Below are 10,996 nucleotides of genomic sequence, written 5' to 3'. Positions count from 1 at the left end.
CTGTTTGGACGTCATTTGGAGGGCAAGCTCGGGGCCCTGTGGTCTCTTTGTAGACTTGAATGGGTCTTCAGCTCAGCATGGGCCACAAAAGTGGCCGGGGCGCGACGAACACCGTTGGCTTGGTTCGTCGCGTTTTTGGTTGTTCCTGTTTTGGATATAAAGAGCCCTGTCTGGCTCGCATCTTTCCTTTTTGTCATGTGGAGAGCCCTGTCTGGCTCGCATCTTTCCTTTTTGTGTGTTGGAGGTGCCCGGCTCAGATCGAGGCCAGCGCGGGTCACGGGTGACGGCCCGGTGTTTGGACGCGTCACGGGGACGAAGGGCGTGGGTTGTTTCTGGAGCTCTTTCCACCAAGATTTTGACGACCCGGGCCATTGCGGTTGGAGTCGTCGTGAGGATCGTGCGCGTCGGGCACGTCGGTCTGCAGCTCTTTTCCAGGAGCTCTTTTACTGAGCTGTGATACCAAGTGTGACGCCCCAAAATCTGGGCGCGTCGGGGAGGGGACGTTTTGGGCCCGGCTCGGACGGGACCGGCTGAGGTCGGTGTGTTTCTTCAAGGGGTCCTGGCGCGGACGGCACCGGCTCAGGAGGGCCCGGCTCGGACGGGACCGGCTCGGGTCGAGGTGTTGCTTCAAGGGGTCCTGGCGCGGACGGCACCGGCTCAGGAGGGCCCGGCTCGGACGGGACCGGCTCGGGTCGAGTTGCCTTCACGGGGGCCCAGCTCGGACGGGACCAGCTCGGGCGTGGTTGCGTTCCATGGGTCGACGGCCGTTTGCGTTTCGCGGGTCTTGCGTTCCGGATCCCTAGCCCCACGTAGCTTCAGGCTCCGCCGCACTGACAGAGGGTCATAGCATGCCCCGGGGAACTTTGCGTGGAGTCCCCACGGTGCGCGAGTGCGTGGAGTGAGGCTAGCGTGTCTAGGTGGGGGGTCCCCTCCCGTGGCCGTTCTCAGGAGGTTCATATCGCTTATAGAAACTCACATTTTAACTTTTTCTACTATGCTTAAAGGAGCACTTTAAAAACGTTAGAGCATAGTTAGCGGTACTTTTACTTGTTCTTTCTAGTTCACATTTTGCATATTTCACCTCGTGCAAGAACCAACGCCACCTTCTACAAAGATACAAAAACGCTAGCAGCTTCAGCCATGCAACTGCTCAAGGAGATATTTTAGGTGAAGGGCCCTTCACTTTTGTGAAGATCTATGAGACACTGATTATTTTTTTTAAAAGGCCCCTCGAGAGCTCCTTTAAAGGGTCTATGGGGGAGCCTCTAAAGTCTAAACCCCTCTTGTAAAGGTGTGCACGGTGCTCATTGCTGACGTTGCTAATCAGAAGCTTTGATTGAAATTTGAAACGTTTCAATCGTGGTAGACCAGGTCAATGAGTGGAAAATGCAAGCAACTTCGCATGTGCTTTCTTGATATTGAAATATAAACCTACGCGTATGGATCTGTCCCGGTGCCCGGGTCTGCTTCTCTCGCTGAAAATAGTGAAGGAAAGCTCCCTCAGCGGCGCCTGCTTCAACTTCGTCGTCTCTGTACTGGCTCAGTGCACCCACCCTCTCTCGCTCACTCTCTCTCTCTCTCACACACACATGAAGAGCGATGTACTCGGCAGTCTCGGCTCCCTTGGAGAAGTAGCAGTGTTCGCTTGGAGCTTGCTTGAAATGCTGATCACTCGTATCTTCCCCTTGTTGGGCTTTCTCACAGGCCACTTTCTGCTGCACTGCTTCATCTTTGTTGCAGGAATTAGCTTCAGCCGACCCACTGCGGCGACCGTCAGACCCCGCAGGTTACCACGCCGCTGGGTAGAATATGAACAGCAGCAACAGGACCCGGCCCATGGCCATCTTCAAGCTTTTAAAAGCGTAGCAAGCACGCAGTATAGTATTGATGGGATTTTGAATGAATATGAGCTTCAGGAGCAGCAGGCGCCATCTCCAGAAGTAGAGCTTGGACCAGACGTGCAGCCATTGCCCACTGCTGAGCAGCAGGTGAAGGAAACGGTGCCGCCTTCTGATGTACAGAGAGATGAGTCGGTTAATGTTAAGCTCGAAGAGCATGCGGCACACGTGGTAGAGCATCAAAAGGTACACAGCAATTGCATACCAACAAGCAAGCTGGACAGTTCAATTGACAGCAGCCGCGTGGAGAGAGCTCTCCTGGAGCAATCAATTGGCATGCCAGCAGGCACGAAGGATCCAATCAACGAAGGTCAGGTGGAGAAAGGCGAACCGGCGTTAGCAGATTCAGTACTCAAGTCAGGAGGCTTTATTCCCGGCTGCTTGAATGGCATGCCAAGCATACCAGAGGAGGACGAGCCAATAGGAGACAGCCAGGTGGGAGAATCGGGGCCACTGGGTAGAGAGGACAGCGTAGGCTCGAGGCCGTCCGATGGAGAGACGGATGCAGGGTTGAAGAAGAGTGGGAGTACGAGGAAAGGGAGCGGTATGAAGTTACCGCGAGTGCTGCCCCCTTCTCTCTCTCAAATCAAGCGCACTCTGATGCAGAGATCGCGTAGATCTTGGTCACCAGCCTCTGCCACTGATTTCTCTAAGGCCACCCGCACCAATTAGGCACCCCTTCGCCCACCTCCATTAAAGGACCAAGCCCTCGTTCTCGCAGGCTCACTTCTGTTACTTAAACTTCTCCATTCTAAGACAACCGGACGGAGAAGAAAGAAGCCCTCCCCTCCCATTTACTAACAGCATCTCAAAGCTCCCTAATTGCTTTGCCCTCACTCGCATTTCGTACAATCAATGCCGTCTCAAGAGGCAAGTTTAGTAGCTGGACACTGAAATGTCCTTTCGACATTATAATTTCCTAAAACTCTAGAAAAATCGTAGGTCATTTTTATGCTCCAAACAATGTCAAATGAACTTTTTTGAAAAAGTTACCAAGGAGAAAACATACATATACAAGAAAATTCCATTTTAGATGTATATACAGTTTTTACAATTTAAATGGACACATCAATGCCTCTTGTCTTTTGCTTGCTTTTGTCCTATCCACTCATATTGAACCATTTTTTTCTAAGTCGAATGATTTTTGTTTGTTGTAATATTTTATATGTCACTTTATATACTTATAAACATCACATATTCATGTAACTCAAAACCAATGGATATTTTTTTATATGATCTATGCATCGCGTACTAGAATCCACACACACTTTTGTAGACATGGTATTAACTACCTTCTTTTAAAGTTAAATAGTGATTCTTGAAACAACTTTGTAGTGTTTTTCTTATATAGTAGACACATTGGGCAAGTCACACACTATGTAAACTGGTAGAAATTCATTATGATTTTGCTTTCGTATTTTTTACAAATGATCCAAAAAGAACACTGTAATGTCCGGTTGTAGTACCAAATCAGTGTTAAGAACCCGTCCTGCTTACAAAAGTACACCACACGTGGTATGCATGTCGACCAAATCTTCCCCAAGCATGTAGTTTTTCAATAGCTATGCACATTAATCTCAATTTCAAATTTGTTGACCTATTAGAGCTACATTAAGATTAATCGGGAATGTCAAATACTTGATGCACATTCAAAAGTAAACCATAGTTGGCATACATTTCAATCAAAGCATTATAACTTATAATTATAACTCGTTATTCTTCAGTAGTGTGTAAACTCCTCTTCTAGACGGGATGGAAGTAGAAACTTTTTAGAAGATAATGTATGTAATGTTTGTTAAGTAAATAGTTTTGTTAGCCTTTCAAAAGTAGCAAAATATGACATGTAAAGCATTATAAACATTAAAATAAAATTTGAACATCTTTTAAGTATAAATGTGAAGATGCTTTGCTTGTTTATATTTAAATTTTTACATAATGCCATGCCTTCTACTTGCAAGTATAGGTGATTGTTTCTTGAGACAAATTATTGCTTTCCATCTCTCTTGATCATTTGTTGAAATATGAGAATTACAATATCTATTGTTCATCTCCTATTAACATCGATTGGAATCATCATGAAATTCATGAACTCTCTTTTAAAGCTAATAATATTCATTGTTTATTTTGTTATTTTGTTGTTTAGTATTGATACACACAAAGTTCATTAGTTACAATTTGACTATCAATATCATTCAAAGTGCATCAAATTAGGTGCAAAGTGTAGGTCAATTTGTGTTACATACCTAATTTTAGCAAATTGAATCACATTGACCAATCAAAAATTGACATAGCAAGTGAGTGCACTTACATCGTAATTACACTCCGAGATATTCCTTTGCTCCACGCGAAGATGCATCATTGCACACATAAGTGTGTGCACCATCAAATCGGTTCCAAAATTGACCATTTGTAGATCAAAATCAAACACTCAAATCATCAAATTATGCATAAATTAGCACAATTAACTTTATTAGAGTGATGATTCCACCTCTTGCAAGGGGATTTCATAATACTTTACACTTCAAATGTTAGTGGTTAGGCTAGCAAGGTTAGTCAAAATTAGTTGAAATTAGCATGAAACTAGTACAATTAGCATGGAAAGAAGCGAAATTAGCAAGGGTTAGCATGAAATTAGTGAAATTGGGGGTGTAATTAGGGGTCTAGGATATTCATAACTCATGCACAAACATCATCAAATCAAACCAAAAATTGAATCACACACTCAAAAATCAACAAAATTAGTAGTGAAATTACTCTATTCTACACATCTTAAACTCACTAGCTTAGGTTATCGATCCCTGACAGCGGCGCCAAATGTAGGGAGATGTTGTAACACGACGTTATCGCAACCCACAAAATTGTCAAATCGTGGATCGACAACCCGGCTAGGGCATGGAAGCACGAGCCTAGGATGTATAGACATAGAAGATGCAAGGGATCCTTCTACTCATCATAGAGAGAAGCCATTGAAAGGGCTTCCTCTAATCAACCACACATTCCTACTTACTAATCACTTGCACACAATGATGTGGTTTAAATTAACCTCTCACATCAATCACTCTATTCACAACTCTTAATCACACAACTATATAAGCATGCAATTAATATACCTACTTCACATTAGTGTGTCCATCCGGCACAACGCCTCAATGCGACTACGTATGCACACACACTAACCGCACACCTTATAGAGAGAGAGATGAAGAGAAGGAAGGAATAGCCCTCACACACCGTGGCCAATGATGTGGATAGAATATATTAACTCAAAAAAGGGCTTAGGAGATCTACCATCACATTAATACAATCTCACTCCACATAATCCAACAAAGAAGACTAATAAGAAAGAAAGTGTAATTGATTATTAGAAATCAAGAGCTACATGGGCATGGAAATCCCATGAGCCTCATGACCATCCACTTTACAAAGAGAAGAACTCACCCAAGAATGACTTCTCATTAAGCATAGGGCTCTTTTATAGCTTTGGGCCTCAAACCCTTCAACTATGGGATAAAGTTGAGCTCTTTAGCTTAAACTTATACAACTTTGGAACTACTAAATGAGCCCAAGGCCCTATACAATGAAAAGGAAACATTGTGTACTATAGCACATCCACAACTTGGTGCATAATTGGTGTAGCGACCTGTGTTAGCCGCTGCTAACACCCCTGTAGGTGGCACTTGCTCCTCTTTTCACCTCAAGGCCATGAAAGGCGTTAATGAACATGGTAAAACAAGTTTTTCCCACCCACTGACTTCCCTTCCCCCCCCCCCCCCCCCCCCTCTCTCTCTCTCTCTCTCTCTCTCTCTCTCCACGTGCCGACCTCAGCTTTTAGGCATGGCAAAATCTCCATGTTTAGTTAATGAGTTAAGAAAAAGAAGACTAAGGGTGTTTATTGTAATGGATCCTTTTTCTTTTGAAACCCATGAAAGCATCTTCATTGATTCCCTTTGATAGAAATGAAACCGAAAAATGAGTACATTTACTTTATTGACTCTATTCTCTCACCCTATTGATTTTCATGTCTCTCCCTCACAAAACTAGGAGGGAGAGAATAGAGCCATCTTTCTCTCTCTGCCCCTCTCTCCATCTCCTTCGCCTGCCATTTTCCCCCTTTTTCACCTCAAGTCTTTGTCAAAATTGTTGCCCATTCAAAGGGCGGAGATACAAGGACTCTGTTCTCAACTTAGAGGAGGGCACTTGCCAATGGGCTACAGGTAGGACTTGCATAGGACTAGCCATGGAAAACACGAGTTGTTGCCACACAATTCTTTTTCTATGAAATCACTACTGTTTGCACCACCACATCGATAATAATTTTATCATGCTAAAAATACACACACAGAGAGAGAGACTATGCATAGCATTTACCACATCCTATGCTGCCTTCCCATGCTAGCTGTCTGACCCCAACTCGCACAAGTCATATTCCTATGGCCAGTTCATGAACGAAGTCTCCTTATCTTTTCCCCCCCTACATGCTTCATTTGTGTCCTTTTCCTTCCTCGAAGATCCTCTAACCATCTTCGTAGATTTTTGTTAATAAAGCACGTCAGAAAAAGTTTTCCACACCTACTCTCTTTTTGTAGTAGATACAAAAGCAATTATAGTCTTCTTTTTACTTTCTCTCTATCTTTTTGGCTTTCTAAAAGAAACCCTTAGTGTTGGGCTCGGTTAGGGGGTTTTCCAAAGTTTTCAATGCATGATAAAGTACCTTTCATTTCCCATCATGTCTTTACTTTTCTTGCATTCTATTGTTTTAGAATGCTAGATAGCATTTACTTTCTCTATGCTTGAAAATGATTTAGAGATCAAAACATTAAACAAAATATTCATAGGAGTTTGATCTTATGATATAGTCTTCGAGAAATTCCTTTTTGTCTAAGCGGCAAGTTTTCTCCTTATAAAAATACAAAATGGAAATACTAGTAGAAAATTTTAAATTTGCAAAATATACGAACTATTTTCTAGTATATTTTATCGGGTTTTTCTCCTTTGCCATCCTTTGCAACCGGCTATCTCGATTTTCAATCGGCTTAAGCCTAAGTTCAGACACATCTTTCTCAAACATTGAGGTATTGATAAACGATTCTCTCATTTGAGGATTTCCAAAAAAAAATCACTTCACTAAATTGTTTAATTATTTTCTATACTTATTTGAAAGCATTAAAATATTCTTTTGTTTTTATTTTAATGTGTCTTTTTATTTTACTTCTTTTTTGTTTATTTTGTTTCAAAATACTAATGTGTAGTGTGCACCAATTACCTTATTATTGGGGCCCTTTCATAATATATAAGCCATTTGCGAGTAGCGAGTACCGACTAAAAGAACATAAAAAAATATAAAAAAATAGCCTGATTGAGAATATTATGGCCCCCAAAAAATGGCCCTTTTATAAGGCCTTATGGAGCCTTATGTAGACCATAATGCACTTCACATTGTTTTTTTGGGACTCCATAAGGCCATTGTAAATGGGTTACATTTTGGGTGCAATTGTGGACCATTGGTTAAAACGCTTGCTGATTAGTGATACCTGGCAACAAACTATCTTTTTTGGATGTCTAAAAGAAGCTTTAGAGATGTGTTGGGTTAGGATACTTTCAATGTTTTCAGTGATGATTGAGACTTCCCTTAAATGTTATTTTGGTTTTAAAGTATTAAATGGATAATTTTATTTTATCTTATTTCTAGTAAGTTCTATACTACATACATACACATACATATATTAATTAGTTATAATATATATATATATATATATATATATATATATATATATATATATATATATATATATATATATATATATATATATATATATATATATATATATATGAGAAAACCATGATAAACTGAAGAAAATCCGGTGCAATGATGTCAAAACTTAGCTAAAAAATCCTACAAATTTCAAAAAATTTACTAGTATATCTGGTTTGCTTCTTTGCGAGGAGGACACTAGATCGCTTAATAAAAGAGACATTCTTGAATAGTGCTTCACCTCAAATAATTCTAGTTAAACTCAACCTAAAGATTTTATTATTTTCTTATTGTTTTAGAAAGCCATCGTGATCCTTTCACTTGTTGTACCAAGTGGAAAAGTGAAGTCTTTTCTCATGGGTGGGGGCCCCGATGGACATTGTTGTAAGGAAGCATGGAGGTGCCTTAAACTTCATCTTCAACGGTGTCAAGAGCAGATGTGTGGATGCATCCTTGCATCAAAAATTTGCTCCATATTTGGACGATCTAGTTGGTGATACTACTACCGGTGCCCTCCCTCTCAAGCCTTCTCCATATTTGGAAAGAGAGGCCTGGAGATGGCTTGCTCCTGTGCAATATCTAGGGGTGAAAGCTCGCCTAGTTTTGGTTGGGTTGGTTCCTTCAAGGGTGTCTCCCTGTTCAACGAGTGTTTGGTGATCTCTGGGTGTATGGTTCTTCAAATTTTCTTGGGGTGGCTTCCCTATTTATTAGCCAATGCATATGATGGTTGGAATCTGTTGGTTGTTCTGTGATGGGTACGCCGTTTGGTCTATGGATCTTGATGGTATTTTTGCCGCATTTTGATGTAAATGTTTTGGAAATTATAATACTATTGTGCGTTTTAAAAAAATAAAGAGAGAGGGCATGCAAGAGGAGCGACAAAGAGCATATGGCATGCCTTTTCCCTACAACTCTTGGAGTCAAAGACTCACGAGTCATGTCTCTCAAATAAGCACATGAAGACCAGAATTGGCACACATAGATCACTATTCTATTAGGCTTTTAAGGCAGTTTTGCATATGCTATGGAGAGAGAGAGAGAGAGAGAGAGAGAGAGAGAGAGAGAGAGAGAGAGAGAGAGATAATATAAAAGAAAACTATAAGCATGGTCCATAGGTGGCATGTCCCTCTCTACTTCATCCTTGATGTGGAGGATGGGGCCCTAGTAATGTTGAGTAGAGAAGCTGCCAAATGCTCCACATAGGACAACATGGATTCATGTCGTATAAATTTTTACTCGAACTTTGGTTCACTCGGAAAATGTCTCTTGGTGTATGGTAAGACTCTCCCTTTTTAGTCTCTGAAAACAACACCATTAATGTTGGAATTAGGGTTGCAGAGAAACACACACAGCTTGGAGAAGACGAAGGAAGCTCAAGGCACACAATTGAGAGCGTGTTACTTAGTGTGCAATGGAAAGATAGATAGCCCTAGAGTGATGGGCGTATATACAATGCACGGGGGAAAAAACCTCCTAAAGAGCGAGAAAATGCCCGGGCAGTCCTAGTGTGTTCACACACATCACTACCACATGTATATGGTAACAAATCCCCCCTGGAGTGATGCGGTGAACGAGAGCTGGCACATGAGTAAAGGGAAGTGCCATGCCTTGAGGACAGGATCGGTCCACAAAGGGGAGTAAGCCCAAAGCTTTGCGGAAAGCTTCAAGCTTCTCACGAGACAATGCGTTTGTGAAAAGATCTGCAAGGTTGTCCTGTGTTGGCACATAAGCCAAGCAGATCTCTCCTGCTGAGAGCCTCTCCCTGACATAGTGGTAATGCACCTCAATGTGCTTTGTGCGAGCATGAAAAATTGGGTTTCTCGCAACTGCCAATTCGCTATGACTGTCAGTGTAGATAGTGTTGGCAGTGTCCTGTCCAACACCCAAATCATCCATAAGGCGTCTGAGCCATACACACTCAACCGTAGCTGTGAAGACTTCCCTGTACTCAGCTTCACAATTGGAAGTGGCCACAGTAGGTTGCTTCTTGCTCAACCATGATATACATGAACTACCAAGCATGAAACAAAAACCACTTGTGGACACTCGCGTGTCAAAACAACCAGCCCAATCTGAGTCCGAAAAAGCATGTAAGTCTGGCCGCAATGATCCCCCCTTGGGATAAAACAAGCCAAGATGTAAAGTGCCACTAAGGTAGCGGAAAATCCTCTTGACAGCCTGCCAATGCTTAGACCCTGGGCTATGCATAAATCTGCTGACCTGTGAGACTGCAAACTGAATATCCGGCCTCGTGTTGCATACATAAATGAGGCAGCCAACAACAGTTTGGTAAAGAGTGACATCAGCAGGATCACCAGCATCATGTAGACTCAACTTCAAACCTATTTCCATGGGAGTGGCAATAGGTTTGCAATCCTCAAGTCCAAACTTACATAGCAATGTCTCTATGTAACTTTTATGAAACAAGGCAATACCACCATCACACTGCTTAAACTATATACCCAAATAATGATGCAATAGCCCCAAATCTTTCATCTTGAAAGTAGCATTCAAATCAGCCTTAAATTCAGCAATATGTCTTTCATTTGGTCCAGTGATCAGCAAATCATCAACATAAAGAACCACAATGAGAAGTACATCACCCTCACGCTTTACATACAATGTGCTTTCTGTTGGACTGTTACGAAAGCCTTGTTTGACCAAATGAGTGTCAGCTTTCTCATACCAAGCACAAGGAGATTGCTTCAACCGATACAAAGCCTTGTTACATTTGCACACTTTGTCCTCTTGTCCTTTTATGACAAAACCGTGAGGCTGCGTTACATAAACTTCCTCAAATATGTCACAATTCAAGAAAGCAGAAACAATGTCTGATTGATGTACATCCCAACCAAAATGAGCTACCAATGCACATAGAAAACGCACAGTAGTCATACGACAAGTGGGAGCAAAAGTCTCTTCATAATCTATGCCTTTTTGCTCTGCATAACCCTTTGCAACAAGTCGAGCCTTATGGCGATCGATCTCACCATCCGGCTTGCGTCTTACCCAAAATACAGCCTTCACAAACATGTTTGACAAGTGCTTCAAGAGGCGGCAAAGAGGCAACCATATAAGATTTTTGCAAACGCAGCAACCTGGCAAAATTCAGATGACCAAAACTTGCATGCCAAAGTTTTGCATCTGAAATAGCCCTTGAATCTGCAACAGCATTTGCAAAATTTTGTCCACACTTGTCATACAAAGTGAGCTTATACAGCTCACGGCACAAAAGCCCGGATGCAACAATTTCATCACCAAAACTGAGATCATGAAGTGTACATCTGTCATCCACAAATTTGACTACAAGTCCAAGTCTAGCAAGTGCGGATACAGACAAGAGATT

The 10,996-nt window shown here is 42.0% G+C and overlaps 1 protein-coding gene across 1 annotated transcript; it reads left to right on the top strand.

Annotated features, from left to right (window-relative positions):
* The first annotated feature begins 1,424 nt into the window (after window positions 1–1,424).
* LOC147459365 (uncharacterized) lies at window positions 1,425–2,986 on the top strand. Its single transcript, XM_086510646.1, has one exon. It carries the CDS (start codon window positions 1,440–1,442, stop codon window positions 2,568–2,570), a length of 1,131 nt encoding a protein of 376 aa, XP_086366772.1. The 5' UTR covers window positions 1,425–1,439; the 3' UTR covers window positions 2,571–2,986.
* Window positions 2,987–10,996: the final 8,010 nt, after the last annotated feature.

The sequence above is a fragment of the Adiantum capillus-veneris genome, chromosome 4 (genome assembly GCF_014529385.1).
Source record: "Adiantum capillus-veneris isolate H3 chromosome 4, ASM1452938v2, whole genome shotgun sequence".
Lineage (NCBI taxonomy): Eukaryota > Viridiplantae > Streptophyta > Polypodiopsida > Polypodiales > Pteridaceae > Adiantum > Adiantum capillus-veneris.
This window is presented reverse-complemented; position numbering and strand designations above follow the sequence as displayed.

What these genes read in the sequence shown, in the direction of transcription:
- LOC147459365 (XM_086510646.1), top strand. Translation starts at nt 1,440, where the DNA reads ATGGATCTGTCCCGGTGCCCGGGTCTGCTTCTCTCGCTGAAAATAGTG.